This window comes from Aythya marila, assembly GCF_965140915.1.
Source record: "Aythya marila genome assembly, contig: HAP1_HAP1_SCAFFOLD_158, whole genome shotgun sequence".
Lineage (NCBI taxonomy): Eukaryota > Metazoa > Chordata > Aves > Anseriformes > Anatidae > Aythya > Aythya marila.
The window spans coordinates 333,418-348,895 of NW_028136675.1; the positions used below are offsets into that span (position 1 = coordinate 333,418).

The 15,478-nt window shown below is 46.2% G+C and overlaps 1 protein-coding gene across 1 annotated transcript; it reads right to left on the reverse strand.

The window, feature by feature from the left end:
* Positions 1-10,939: 10,939 nt before the first annotated feature.
* On the reverse strand, positions 10,940-11,887 carry LOC309891617 (olfactory receptor 6E1-like; the record flags this gene model as incomplete). Its single annotated transcript, XM_082785964.1, has 1 exon — positions 10,940-11,887. The coding sequence occupies one exon, from the start codon at positions 11,885-11,887 to the stop codon at positions 10,940-10,942; it is 948 nt and encodes a 315-aa protein (XP_082642090.1).
* Positions 11,888-15,478: the final 3,591 nt, after the last annotated feature.

The following is a 15,478-nucleotide window of genomic DNA, read 5'->3' on the forward strand; positions in this document are numbered from 1 at the left end:
AAGCCACTTGGAGGCCGGTCACTAGTGGAGTCTCCCAGGGCTCAGGATTAGGGCCAGTCCTCTTTAATATCTTTATCGATGATCTGAATGAGGGGATCGAGTGCACCCTCAGTAAGTGTGCAGATGACACCAAGTTAGGTGCGTGTGTCGATCTGCTCGAGGGTAGGAAGGCTCTGCAGGAGGATCTGGATAGGCTGCACTGATGGGCTGAGGCCAACTGGATGAAGTTCAACAAGGCCAAGTGCCGGGTCCTGCACCTGGGGCACAACAACCCCAAGCAGAGCTACAGGCTGGGAGAGGAATGGTTGGAAAGCTGCCAGGCGGAGAAGGACCAGGAGTATTGGAGGATAGTCGGCTGAATATGAGCCAGCAGTGTGCTCAGGTGGCCAAGAAGGCCAACAGCATCCTGGCTGGAATAAGAAGCAGTGTGGCCAGCAGGGCTAGGGAAGTGATTGTCCCCCTGTACTTGCCTCTCGAGATTCTTTTCTGAAGGGGAAGCCACAGTATCTCTTTTCAAGTGTTCAGAAATTGTACTGATACAGAACGGATCATTTCCATATCAACTCTTAGAAATACGAAAAATCCTGCAAATAAGCAATTGACATGATTATGCTTTCAGTGCTGCACAAGCTAACAGTACTCAAGTAATCTTTGGCACTGATGCCATGGTATTTTGCAAGTTAAAGTCCTAAGTTAGGTAAATGCATGTTTTTAAACACAGTTTTCTTGGTGTAATCATGTTTTCACTCTCTATTACTTATCTTTTACGTCTATATTCTTAATCTATTTCTACAATCGTTTTGTGTAATTTTGTTTAGTTTCTTCTCCTACATGCATTCACTTGCATTCTGAATTACCTTTTTCCTCTCTTATGCTGTCATACACTTTTTCCTCTCTTGGACTTTTTCTTCATTGCTCTGCTGATCTAGACATAGTTCTTCCTATATCTCCATTTGTTCTTATTTCAGCCCACAAATAATTAGATTCCATTTAGTTCTGAGCAAGATATATCTCACTGCAGAAAGAAAGTTCTCCAAGTAGCAAACCGATTACACAAGAGCTAGCAAGGTCCACCCTATCTATCAGTCACTTCTGAACTAACTAGTGATGCACTGCTTCCCATGCTCGCTATCCCATGATACAGCAAAATAGAACCACTTCCACGCATCAAAGGCTCATCTCCTACAAACAGGGATCAGTGTTATTTATGGTTCATGTGTTCAGTCATGTGTCAAACACGAACATCTAGATTCCAAGATCTGTGTCCACGCTGATGGGTTCACACGGCACTCTCAGTCTTACCATCTGTTCCATAAATCCTTAGAGCTCTTTGAAGTATGAGGCCCTCACCCTCAGACTTCAAAGTATATTCCAATCTGGATAAACACATATTGCCTAAATCAATCTCCCTGCACTGTGTAGTTTTACTGTAATATAATATGGTGGATTTTTTTTTTATTATTATTTTTCTTAATGGAAGGCTTAGAAACAGGTGTTTTACTGACAGGAAGAATGAAAAGACGTCCCAGGTTTTCATTCCCTCTACAGCAGGTCAATCTTCATCAGCTGGCAGAATCATAAGAGCTCACGCAGCTCACAGAACTGCAGTGAAATATGTCTCCGGTTAGCTAGACAAGACAAGGTTGGTGTGCAGATGTAGACATGGGTTGTAGGTAAATACATCAGAAGAAGTGGGAAGCAATAGCTGTAAAATAAGGCAACTGGAGAGGAACAGCTGACAATAGGACATAGTGAAAGTGAGAAAGGAGGAAAGGAAGAGCGAAGCTATAAATCTGAGTTACGGAAGAATCACTTTTTCTTCAGGCTTTATTCAACTAAGAAACACATAGTTCTGAACTGCGCTTTTCACAGATTAGGAAAAGTGGTAAACCTATCATTTAATCAGCCATTTGGATAGTTAAGGTGCTGCCCTGTGTTTAGGCAGAAGCAGCTGGAGTGAAGATTAGACTGGTGCAAAACAGAACAGGGTGGAGTTATTTCAGTCCTCTGAGCCCAGATTTGTACTTTCCATGGGCAGCTGCAAGATAGCTAGAGAGCAGCTCTTTGCCATTTACAGATAGATAAGTGATTGTTTTCCATTTCCAAAATTCGATTTATTTTTGATTAATAAGCAGCCAAACTCTTCTGTATCACCCTATCTCTGTCAGAAAAGGAGAACAATGAAGAAAATAAAAGGGGGGGGGGGGGGAACGACAACACGTGGTATAAGCAACCCAGACAAGTAAATCAATATTCCAATTCTCAACCAGACAAAAGTTCAAAATACTGAAAGGGCGTCAGAAAGCTTCCAGGAATTTTAGTGCACACTGAAGGTATTGGCACCCAGAGAGGACTAACAGCATGAGTGTCTGCTTGACAAAGAAAGAACTAATCATGTGGGTCTACCATTTAAGTAACTTTCAAAGGGCAATCTGAATAAAGGAGGCAAAGGATTGATCTTATAGGCTAACTACTGGTATACTTGGTCAAAATCCTCTGTGGAGAGAAGTTTGAGGTCTTTTCCCTAAAGAGAAGGCTTAACAACCCTTAAAATTACGCCAAAAAGTAATGTTTTTAATGCCATGGAATCTTGTCCAATCTTTATGACTTCTCTATGGCTTTCTTCCTGCCTTCTCTGTTTTTATTTTTATAGATGCCTGAATATTTACCTGGGTGAGTTACGTTGCCACACTAGCATTAGCAAGATTTGATTATGTGCTTAAAAGTTGATTCGGATTTTGTATCTGTCCCATTTTTCAGTGATCAATACCCACTTGTTTTGAAATACTGTTGTTGATGTTTATGAAAAGACTTATTTATTGACAAATGGTGCTCCACTGTGTCTAAGGACTTCCAGAATGCTTCAGCCTATGTGTCTTGAATAATATTTTAATTTTAGACTATTAGAAAGCTCTATAGCACATTATCATTCATTAATGGAAACAGCATCCAGGTGCATTATAATAAATAAATATTGTGTTTATTGTATTTATTTGAGTCATATATCAAAATTCTGGAACCTATAATGTTACAATGCACACATGCTTCTTGATCTCCACCTACTATATTTTACCACCAGCAGTTATTGCCATGAATACTGCACCAAAAATACAAAAGAGTTGCATGAACTCTATCATACAGGAAAATTAAATATGATGTTTTCTATTTTAGAAGTGTATCTGATTTTAAGCGGCACTTAGGCACTCACTCTAAGAATTTTTTAGTAGGAAGAGTGCGTGCTGTAAAGCTTTAATAGGATGTAAAATGCTTCATTAAGCATTGACTCCAGACCACAGCACAATCCTGGCCTCTCAGCCGTTGAGAAGTCAGCTGGAAGGATCTTCCAGCGTGCTCCAGGACCGGTAAGATCTCCCCAACCTACGCCCAGCAGGCTGTAACAGTAAGCAGGATGGTGACACACTCGTGCTAAGATGGCAGTGAGAGCTCCATGAGGACGACGGGACATGGACAGACTCGGTGAGTCTCTAGAGACCGTTGATCACAGAGGCAGGGACTGCCCGTGCTCACAGAGGGATGCTGCTCCTTTTGGTGCTTCTCTTTTGCAGGCAGAATCACACAGCCATTGGCACCAAAACACAGCACACTCCAGGCCACACTCCCTTTGAGAAATGAGCTGGAATAAGAGCTGCCAATGCTCTGCAGAACAGGTAGTATCCCCCCAACCCACACCCACCATGTTCTAACAGCAAGGAGGACGGTGTCATTATCGGGGTAGGACGGGAATGGCCGCTCTATGAGGACGATGGGATAATGACAGCCTCGGTGAGTCGCTGGAGACCCTCGGGCACTAAAGTAGGGTTGGCCTGTGGTCTCAGGGGGATGCTGCTCCGTTTGGTGCTGCTTCTCTTTCAGCCAGAATCACACAGCGATTGGACCAGACCACGGCACAATCTTGACCGCTCTCCCCTTGAGAAGTCATCTTTGAGGAAGAGCTGCCAATGCTCTCTGGGACAGGAAAGATTTCCCCAACCCACACCCACCATGCTCTAACTGCAAGGAGGACGGTGACATGAACGGGGTAGGACGGGAGTGGTCGCTGCATCAGGATGACAGAACAATGACAGCCTCGGTGAGTTGCTGGAGACACTCGGGCACAGAGGCAGGGGCTGCCCGTGTTGACAGAGGGATGCTGCTCTGTTTGGTGCTTCTTCTCTTTCAGCCAAAATCACATGGAGTGTGGTCCAGACCACGGCACAATCCTGGCTGCTCTCCCCTTGAGATGTCAGTTGTAAGGAAGAGCTGCCAACGCTCTTCAGAACAGGCAAGATTGCCCCAACCCACACCCACCAGGCTCTAACTGCAAGCAGGACAGTGACACGTTTGGGCCAGGACTGGAGTGACCGCTTAATCAGGATGACGGGAGACGGATTGACGTGGTTAGACACTCGAGGTTGTTGGGCACAGAGGCAGGGTCAGCCCCTGCTCACACGGGGATGCTGCTCCGTTTGTTCTTCCTATTACTAAAGCCAGACACACACAGCAGTGGGAAGCAGGCGACAGCACAATCGTGGCAACTCTCCCTTTGAGAAGTCGTCTGGAAGGAACATCCAGCGCTCTCCAGGACAGGTAAGATCGCCCTAACCCACACCCACCAGGCTCTAACTGCAAGCATGAATGTGACATGATCGGGTCACGATGGGAGTGACCTCTCTATGAGGATGATGGAACACAGACAGCCTCGGTGAGTCGCTGGAGACCCTCAGGCAGAATGGCACGGGCTGCCCATGCTCACAGAGGGATGCTGCTCTGTTTGGTGCTTCTCTTTTGCAGCCAGAATCACACAGAAATGGCACAAAAACACAGCGCACTGCTGGCCACTTTCCCCTTGAGAAATCAGCTGGAATAAGAGCTGCCAATGCTCTCCAGGACAGGTAAGATCGCCCCAACCCACACCCACCAGTGTCCACAGTAAGCAGGAAGTTGACACGATCAGGCTAGGACGGGAGTGACTGCTCCATGAGGATGATGGGACACGGACAGCCTCGGTGAGTTGCTAGATACACTTGAGCAGAGAGGCAGGGGGTGCCCATTAAAATACACCATAAATGTTTGTTCATTGTCTTTTGTATTATAAAAGCAAGGAGTTCTGTCTGAGGAGCGGGAGTTGCGAAAGCTCCCTGCTGAAGTAAGGAACGATATAATGCTTGGCTAGACACTATGAAAATTCTTTTGCTTAATGTAACAAAAGAAGAGAACCCCCTCCCCTTCTCTCTTTCTGCATCTCAGTTGCCTCTTTTGTTCAAAGACACTGTTGCAAAGCTCATGTAACCATCTCCTGATAAGTTGCTAAATTAGTGTGTCAACAGCTTGCCTTCCTGTCTCATGCTGGGACAACATGACCAAATAAAAAAAAAAAAAAAAGAAGTTGAACCACAACACTGAGGAAGACTATGGCCTTCATCTTCACGATCACCAGAGGGACAGAGACGACCCCCTAGCAACAGTGCGCGCAGTCACAGAACATACCAGGATGTGCTGCGTAATCCCGGAATTACCAAGATATAAAAAGGGACCCTGGCAGGGGTGAGGTGCGCGCCGTTGGCCGAGCGGAGACTCTCCGGCCGCCCAGCACTGTTTTGCTTGCTGTTGCTTGCTCAATAAACAACTTATAACATTGGTGAAGAAGAATGCAGCCTAATGTCCGTCCATTTCCTGAGCCATGGCTGGCCCCAGTGTGGGGGCTGCTGAGGAAGCCCAGAGTTGCATTTGTCCCAGCAGCTGTGGTGCCAGCAAATAGTAGCTGTCCTTTTACTGTCCTGGGAGTGTCCCAAAGGTCCTGGGACTGATGGCAAATGTCATCCTGGAGAGGAATCTGGAGCTGCCCTGTGCCTTGTGCTGGCCTGGGGAGTGGGGCTGGCCCTGCGGGACACAGGCACTCTGTGCTGGAGATCTCCCAGGCAAGAGACCAGGACTCCTACAGCCTAATGTCCGTCCATTTCCCAAGCCATGACTGTCCCCAGCCCTGGGGTTGCTGGGGAGGCCCAGAGCCACCTTTGTCCCAGCAGCTGTGGTGCCTTGCGAGAGGCTGCAGCTGTGGTGGCCATGCCCAGAGCCCTGCAGCAGCCTGTGGTGGGCACTGTCCTGGGTCCAGCCCAGCCTGGGCTGTTGGGCTGGGATGAGCTGGACGGGGTAGAGGGGATCAAAGTGGGGAGAGGTGAGCAGGGGCTGGGCTGGGCTGGGCAGTGCCTGACAGAGGGCAACAGCAGCATCAGGGAGCAGTGGCAGCATTTAGGGGAAATGCTTAAAACCTATCTTAATCTTTAACCTATCTTTAATCTTAAAACCTATAATTTCTCATCAGTCAATATAAAATACTTAATTTACAATCATCCTTTTGGGAAGGTAAACCTGACTGGAGACGTACAAGATGAGAAGCTTGCTTTGCTGTTTGGAAAATTGCTGCATGTTTTCTTGTTTGTTTTATAATAAGGAAAAACCCTTCTCTGCTTGTGTGTAGCCAGGTCTCTAAGGAAAGCAGGTGGGACCTGGTGCAAGGGGGCTGTAACAGCCAGCTGCAGACTTCAGTGCAGAAGTGTGGTGTAAGGGAAAGTGATACAAGCGCCAGGTGGCCAATGAGAGAAACGTCCAGGTTGGAGTGGTGAGGAGCAAGGTTGTCCATGCACTGTCAGGCCTCAAGAGTCTGCTTTTCCTCCCTATGTCTATCTCCATAGAGAAAGCCCTGGGTTAATATCAATTGAAGAAAGATGCTCAAAACTGAAATGCAACAAAATTCATCCTTTAAAATGAGAAGAGACTTTTATTAGGTGCTTTTTGAAATCTTCCTCCTTAACTGCACCTTGAAACTCTCCAATTAGTTCTCCAAGTCTTGAAGACTTGAATAAAACTATGGAAGACATATGGTTCCTTAGGAGTTTCTTCATTGTAATGAGTTCCATGGTGGATTTTGGTGCTCAGTCTGTGAACATCAGGTGCTGAGAGGAGAACGATGCAATTGCTTGAGAAAGTAAAGTCAGAAGGAATAGTTGAAGTGACTTGGAGTAGTGGTGGACCCCACTGAGGGCCGTTACCAAGAGATTCTCCTTGTTAGGGCAGATAATTGGAGGCCATGATTACAGATAGGCAAAGCACTGTGCTGAGAAAAGTCTCTTTGTTTTGGTCAGACAAAAGCAGAAAGGTCAAGTCCTTACCCCAGCCTGGAGGAGAGATCATGCACCCCCATATCTCACTCAGGGCTCTTCCTGGGTTCTGTGGGGTAGTGGGAGATTCCCATAATATCATGTGAAGGACAATGGTATGACACCTCCCAGCATTTGCACACAGTTGAACGGAGAATACATGGTCCCAATGCCATGAGTATAATTTGTCTCCTCATAAGCCATGGCTGCAGTCACAAGGATGTCAGTGCTACTGCAGCCTTCCATTTTTGCCAGAGCACTCTGCCTTCTCCTCTGCAGGCTTTCCTATGCTGTCCCACTCCTCTCTAAAAGCTGCAGACAGCCACTTCTCTTCTCCACCTTGCTCTCACTCTGCTATTGCCATGATTTCACTGATGCCTCTCCATTCTTGCCAGCTGTCCCTTCAAACACAAGGGCAGGGGCTGATCCAAACTACCTGTGTGTGATCTCTGGACCCACAAAACCAGTTCCAGTGCCTCACTTCCAAGCCAAGAACTTCATCTGAATATCTAATCTAAATCTACCCTCTTTCAGTTTAAAAGCATTCCCCTTGTCCTATCACTGCACACTCTGAGAAAATATCTCTCCCCTGCTTTCCTGTTGCCCCCCCTTAAGTAGTGGATGGATTCTATGAAATCTCCTCAGAGCCTTCTCTTCTCCAGGCTGAACAACCCCAATTCCTCTGCCTGTTTTAATAAGTGAGGTGCTCTAGCCCCTTGATCATCTTTGCAGTCCTCATATGGACTTGCTTTAATAGCTTCATGTCATTGTTATATTGGGAGCCACAGAGCTGAATGCAGTACTCCAGGTGAGGTCTTGGGAGAGCAGAGTGGAGGGGGAGAATCACCTTACCCATTCTCCTCCCAGCCTGAATTTGTGCTTGGGATTGCCGTGGCCCAGATCCAGGACCAGATGATGGTTGGACCAGGTGATCACAGAAACATAGAATCGTCTAGATTGGAAGAGACCTCCACGATCAACGAATCCAACCTCCAACCTAATACTAACAAGTCCTCCACTAAACCACATTGCTAAGTTCTACATCTAAACGTCTTTTAAAGATCTCCAGGGATGGTGACTGAACCACTTCCCTGGGCAGCCCATTCCAATGCCTAACAACCCTTTTGGTAAAGAAGTTCTTCCTAATATCCAACCTAAAACTCCCCTGGCACAACTTTAGTTCATCCCCCCTCATCCTGTCTCATCCTGTCACCAGGCACGTGGGAGAATAGTCCAATCCCCACCTCGCTGCAGCCTCTATTAAGGTATTTACAGAGAGCTTATTATACTTATTAGGTTCACGTGTCCCAAATCTCAACCTTGTCCAGGTCCTTTGGATGACATCCTTTTCTTCTATTGTATCAACTGCAACATTCAGCTTGGTGTCATCTGCAAACTTGCTGAGGGTGTACTTGATCCCACTGTCTAGATCATTGATAAAGATAATCAATAGTACCAGTCCCAGCACAGACTCCCCAAGGTGCACCACTTGTCACCGGCCTCCACTGTGCTCAAGAAAGGGGATATGGTGGGTACATACCACACGTCACCCAATGGTTTTACTTGCATGACCATGGAGAAGACACGAGAAAATGGGATAGGAAAACTACCTTGACCCTAGAGGTATGGACATGTGAATTTCAAGGAAAAACAATGGCCAAAGAGAGGCCTTCTGAGAAAATTGCTGCTCCGGTTTCCAGTAGGCAGTCCCTGAGACACAGTAACAAATACTGTGACCAGGGCTAGAGGGGCGCTGCTTTCAGCCAGCTGGAGGGAAGAGACAGTTGGGTTTATTGGACTGTGTGGATTTGATGGCCTGGAACTTCAGACACACAAAAGTGAAAGGCTCGAGTGGACACTGGTACAAAGTGTACTGTAATGCCATCAGACCACAAAGGGGCAAGTCCATTTGTATTTCTGCAGTGACAGGGGGATCCCAACTGGTAACAGTATTGGAGGTAATTGGGACTGGCCTGGAGGCTCTGTATATCCTTGGCATAGACTACTGCAGGAGAGGGTACTTCCAAGAGCCAAAAGTTTTTGGGGTGGGGGGGTTGGCATATCTGCATTGGAGACAGAGGACATCAAACAGCTGTCTGCCTTGATCTGGTCTCTCACAGGACCCTTCTGTTGTGGATTTGTTGGGGGTCAGAGAAGAGCAGGTGCTGATGGCTACCCCAATGGTGCATCTGAGGCAGTATCACACTAACTGAGACTTCCTGATTCCTATCCATGATCTGGCTCATCAAGTGGAGAGCCAAGGGGTGAACAGCAAGACTCTCTCACCCTTTAATAGTCCCATATGGCCAGTGGACTATCGTGGCCTGAATGAAGTCATGCCACTTCTGAGTGCTGCAGTGCCGGACATGGTAGAACTTCAATATGAACTAGAGTCAAGGCAGCCAAGCGGTATGCCACAACTGATAGTACTGACATGCTTTTCTCCAGCCCTTTGGCACCAGCGTGCAGACCACAGCTTGCTTTCCCTTGAAGGGCTGTCCAGTCCACCTGGAATCGACTGCTCCAGGGGTGGAAATACAGCCCTTCCATTTGCCATGGAAGGGCTGTGCTTTATTTATTTATTTATTTTTTCAGTACTTTCTTCTCTTAATCTGTCTACTTGGCAGTAGAAGATTTCACCTGTTTTGGTGATATTCTACACTTCAGAGACTGATCATTCTCTGGATGGGGATGTTAGTAACAGCAGAATATAGTGACTTTTTATTCCTCACTCAATTCCTGCATTTAAGAAGCTTAGAACTTTTCAAGTTATGAAAGTTCAGTGAAATTAAAAATATTAAAATGACTTCCCTCCCTTTCCCCCCCCTTTTTTTTTCAATCTGCGGTTGCCCTTTTGCCTTTCCACTCCTTTCAGCCTTTCCACATCTATGTCACACACAGAGATGTTTTTGTGCCCTGCAGGCACATACCTCTATTCAACCAAGAGCCCACTCCAGCATCCTAAGAGACCTGAAGCTGCTGCAGCTCCATGCCCCTGGGTCCAACAAGAGCAAGGCAGGGTGTGGAGGAATTGGTTAAGTGAAGTAGGTCATGTGAATGTTGAGCAACTAGGAGGTCGCGAGCTAACAAAGTATCGAACGCAGCTCATATGAGTCTGAGAAAGTACGTAAAATCTGGGAGGTTTCAGGGAGGTTTCAGGGAGGTTTCAGGTACAAGGACATGATATCTGTTGGTGGTCTGGGAAAGTACTAACTGTGTTATTTCGATTGATGGGAGTGAGAAACTAGCTGATAAAATAGAGAAATGCACTAACCAATCATGAGCTTAGCTTTTGCAATATGTATGAGCTAATTATATTGAATTAGATAAAAGACGACTGAGCTATCCAATAAATCGAAGTTCACTGATCACTCATATTGAGCGTCTGTGTCTTCCTTCCGTCGACAACAAATGTCCTCGCAACAGCAGAGTGCGTACACCCAGCAGGCACACACACAAGCCCACACAGACAACACGTAGGCATCAATACATGGCTGGACATAGGTGAATGCAGGCATGCACACTCAGTGTTCACACAAGCACAAACAGCGGAAATGGCCTTATCCTGATCCCCTCTCTGGCTGAGCAGGACAGAGGCCCATTAGTAGGAAATGTAAAGTGGTGGTGTCTGTGTGTGAATGTGTGTATGTGTGTGTGTGTGTGCAAGGTAGTTCTCTCCAGCAGCTGTGATCAGACACTCAGCCTGCCCAGGACAAGTCCCTGGCTCCCAGTCTCTCCAGTTGAAGGCACTTGGACATATGCTCTTCAAAAATGCATCACGATTAGGGGAAAAGCTGTGCTGATGCAAGGGCCATAACTTCCTTCAGGGCCAGCATCACGGCCTTGTTTCTAAGACTGTAGATGAATGGGTTTAAGAATGGGTACAGGACAGTGTTCAGCAAAGCTACAATGCTGTTGGTCTCCAAAGAAACATGTCCTGAGGAGTGTGCATAGAGAGCTATGCAGCTTCCATAGGCAATGGCCAAGGTGGTGAGATGGGAGGAACATGTAGCAAAAGCTTTTCTCCTTGAAGAGGCTGCTGGCATTTGTAGAATACAGAAAAAGATGTGCGTGTAAGATGCCAGAGTTAAACACAAGGAAGACAGCACAATAAACGATATGAAAAACGAGTCTATTTTCCAAAGCAGGGTGATGTCAGAGCAAGACAGTTGAAATAAGGGGGTGCTGTCACAAAAAAAGTGCTGGATCTTGTTCGAACCACAGAAAGTGAGCTTGGAGAGCAGCGCCAAGTGGTAACTCAAGAATGTGAAGCCCATGACCCAAACAGCAGCAACCAGCTGGATGCAGAGCTGATGCTTCATGATGGCAGCATAGCGCAAAGGCTGGCAGATGGCAATGTAACGGTCAAAGGACATGACCACAAGGAGAGCTAATTCTGCACCACCCAGGGCAAAATAGAAGGAGGACTGGGCAAAGCAGCCGCCTACTGAGATTGTTCTCCTGCCAGAGCTCAGAATAACCAAGAGTTTGGTGCTTGTGGAGGACGTAAACCAGATTTCCAGGAATGTCAGATTGCCAATGAAAAAGTACATGGGGGTTTGTAGGCGGCTATCCACACACACCAGGAAAATGATGGCTGCATTCCCCATCACTGTAGTCAGGTACATGAGTAGAAGGACCATGCAGAAAAATAGCTGTAACCTTCGTTCAAGCTCTGTGAAGCCTAAGAGGATGAATTCAGAAATGACAGTTCCATTGCCTGTTCCCATGCCCAATTTCCATTCATCCTGCTGAGGCAGGAACATGGCAAAACCAAGTAAAATAATTTCATGGTCTGGATGCAAGGTTATCTCCTTCCTTCTCTCTTTCCTTGCTTGCAGGCTTCCTATAAACAGAGAGAGGAGACTCTGTTGGACCTTCCTCACACTCTGACCTTTCCATTTCACATATCATGCAGAGTCAACAGGGAATTTCTTGTCTTCTTTCCAACCTTGTCCATCAGCCACAAATGATTCTTTCTCAAGAACACAGGACTAATAAGGGGTTGTTAGCGATTGCAACCTGTTCCTGTGAAGGTCCTCATTTACTCAGAACAATTGCAAACACCCGTTGTAACAATGTTTCAAAAGGAAATCTCATCTTCTGCACAAGTATTTTCTATTATGTAGATGCTAAACCATGAATTCAAATATGTATATTGAAAGTTATTCTCTCTCCTCTTCAGTACTTGCCTTTTTGGACTACCAGTAGCTGAGGATCTCCTGGTTTATTTCAAGACAAAGAAATTTCAGGTCTTTCTTTTGTAGTGCTGTGATTTCTTCTTTGTCATCTTCCCTTATTTCTTGAGGAAAGAAGGAAAATGGGGACCGAGTGTAGCTTGCCTTTTTCAGTACTGTAAAGTAAGGCCAAAATTCATTATGGTCCCACCAGGTCAGTAGAAACAGATCTATCACAATCTCATCTGACTTCATTCTGCACTGAAAAGCAGATATATCCAGAATTGCTCTTTGTTCTTACTATCAGACATTCTCAACTAAATGCCTTAGTTTTCTGAGAGGTGGAAAAATCTTGTCCTCTTCAAAAGCTTAAGGATAGTCCTTGTAGTACAAAGAGGAAGTGCCTAAAGAAAGCAAAGTGCCAAGTACTACTGTGTAGGTTTATATTTCACTTGTCTAAAAGTCACATCCTTCAGGTTGAGCTATTTGACTTACTCTCATCCCGTCAATGCTGAGAGAGAGAAGAGCATCTGAAAGAGATCCCTCACCTTTATTTTGCATGGCACTTCTAGGCTGGGATGACCCAGACACGAGCACTTTTTCTTGCCTTCATTGATTGTTGGGGGATCCTCAGGAGAACAAGTTCTCACAGGCACCAGGAGTGAAGTAGGTTAAACTCATTACTCAAGTCTCTGATGATTGTAGTAAATTACTCTCCTCTGTAAATCAAACTACTCCTCTAACAGGAAAACAAACAAAACTAAAACAAAAACCACAAGAGAAACTTGTTCAGCAAAGACAGGAATTTACTCCTTCACCTTTCCCTATGTGTTTAGACATAGAAAGGATCAGAACAGATGACCACAAAAAGCGACCACCTCAAAATGCAAGGGTGGGGGAGGAGATGATGGGTTTGAAGCAGTGAAGTAGTTTCCCCATGGGCTGTGCTGTCCTCTCTGGACCTGTCCCAGGACGGAATGGGTGCACTTAGGCAGGAAAATGGGAAGCTCAGAAGTGGGGAGTTTTAAGGACTTTTAACATGGGGCTTGGGCTGGTCTTAGACCCCAAGTGCCCTGCCTTGCTCTTTGCCTCTAGACTGGCAAAGAGGAATCTGTGCACTGGCTTCATCTGGAAAACTTGTTGAGATTAACCCATTAGCTGTAATAGTTTTAGCAGAAGCTCAAGCCCAGTCACTAACAGCAATATGTTGTGGTTTAGCCCTGATGATCAGCTAAGCACTGAGGGGATCTGATCCAAGACTTTTTCCCATGCAATGAGGAAAAATAAGAATGGGAGGCAGTGACGGGAAACAAGTCTGGTCAGTCACATTAATCATAAGATCACAAGAACATAGAAAGATTTGGTTTCAAAGGCACCTTAAAGATCAACCAGTTCCAACTGCCCTGCCATAGGCAGGGGCACCTTCCACCAGACCAGGTTGCTCAAAGCCCCATTAAGCCTGGCCTTGAATACTTTCAGGGATGGGACACCTACAGCTCCTCTGGTCAACCTGTTCCAGTGCCTCACACTCTCAGAGAATACAATTTCCTCTGAATATCAAATCTAAATCTACCCTCTTCTAGTTTAAAAGCTACCTCTGTTCTGAATGGAAATGCAGGATGGGGAGACCCAGTGGGCACAGTTGTTTTTGCTGGTGCTGCTAAGGACAAGAGATATAAACCCCAACTTGTCTCAGGAGCCTCACATTGAAATGTAGGTGCACGGGGTTCACATCCAAGCCTGATACATGAACTCCTCATTCTGGTGGAGATGGTCAAGGAAGGGGAACACTGTTTTGCAAGCACCCAGCAGAGAAGAGAACAGAAGCTGTCCCAGTCCATGTCTTTTCTATCTCCTGCAGCTAGTGTTATTGGGGAACAGTCACCTTAAAGGCCTATGTCATATTTTCTGATCCATGCAGAATTTTCAGATAACCAAAGGCATCAGAAATGGCCCCAGAAACCAACGTCCGGGTTATCCCACCTAGTTTTATCCACAGACTCTCATCTGCATGGTATCTCTTCTCCAGCTGGACCCCTCTCTTCACATCTAATTCCTTTTCCAAGGAGTCCCCAGTGGGCTGCAGCAGCTCAGTACTTTGGCAACTTGGTTATATATGTTGCACTTGGGCTATTGCCCATGGTGGGGGTTAAGAGAAGCTCCTTTCCTCTTGTCTCACACCTGGCTTTCTCATCTGGAAGAAATCTCAGCTGATGAGCTACAGGCTTCAGAAAAATTACGTCTCTCCGTGAAACTCCAGAGAAATATCCTCATCAATCAAAGTGTTCATGGAGCAAGGATCTGTGTGGGTTGTGTTTGCTGAAAGCTGAGAATCAGACCACTGTAAAACTGTGATGTCTGGTGGGCTAAAGCAGCCCTGTGTTTCAGTTCTCCTCTGTGCTGAGGAAGGATGCTGCCAGCTGGCACTGAGAAAACCAGAACCTTTGTAGGTTCTTTGTATATTATAGGATGTTCTAAGGAAAGTAGGAGGGATTTGGGACAAGGGAACTACAAGGTGCAACTGCAGACTTGAGTGGAGAAATCTGATGTCAGAAGTGATGCATGTCCTAGGGGATCAATGAGAGAAATGGTGTGAGCTGGGGAGGTGAGGAGCAAGGTTGTCAGCACAGTGTCCAACTTCTCCTACCTGTCCAGACCCCTTTAAGAGACTCTTAGGCCTTTCTGTGTCTTAATAAGTCCCAAGGTGTAGTTGCTGCTAAGTCTATCGACTTCAGCTTCTGAGAACAGACTGATGAAATGTCATGATGAATATCATGATGACAGCCAAAGACAGAAGCCAAACACTGAAGTTCTTGAAAGCATTGATTGGTTCCAATGAGGGCCATTTCTGACAAAGCTCCATGGACTCCTTAGAGCAGGCAACCGCAGGCCATGATTACAGGTAGGCCAAGGCCCTGTGCAGGTGGCTCTGAGGCTGAGAAAGTGCTGGGTTTGTTTCATCAAGCAGAAAGGCCAAGGCCTGCTGCCAGCCCTGGGCAGAGAGCTTCTGTCTCTCACAAAGGAGCTCCGGGCACTTCCTCAGACAGTGGGATGTGGTATGCAGTGCCAAGTGAAAGACAGAGGTGTGACACCTCCAGGCCTCTGTCAGGAGGTACAAAAAGGAGAGGAGCCCCAGTTGTATTG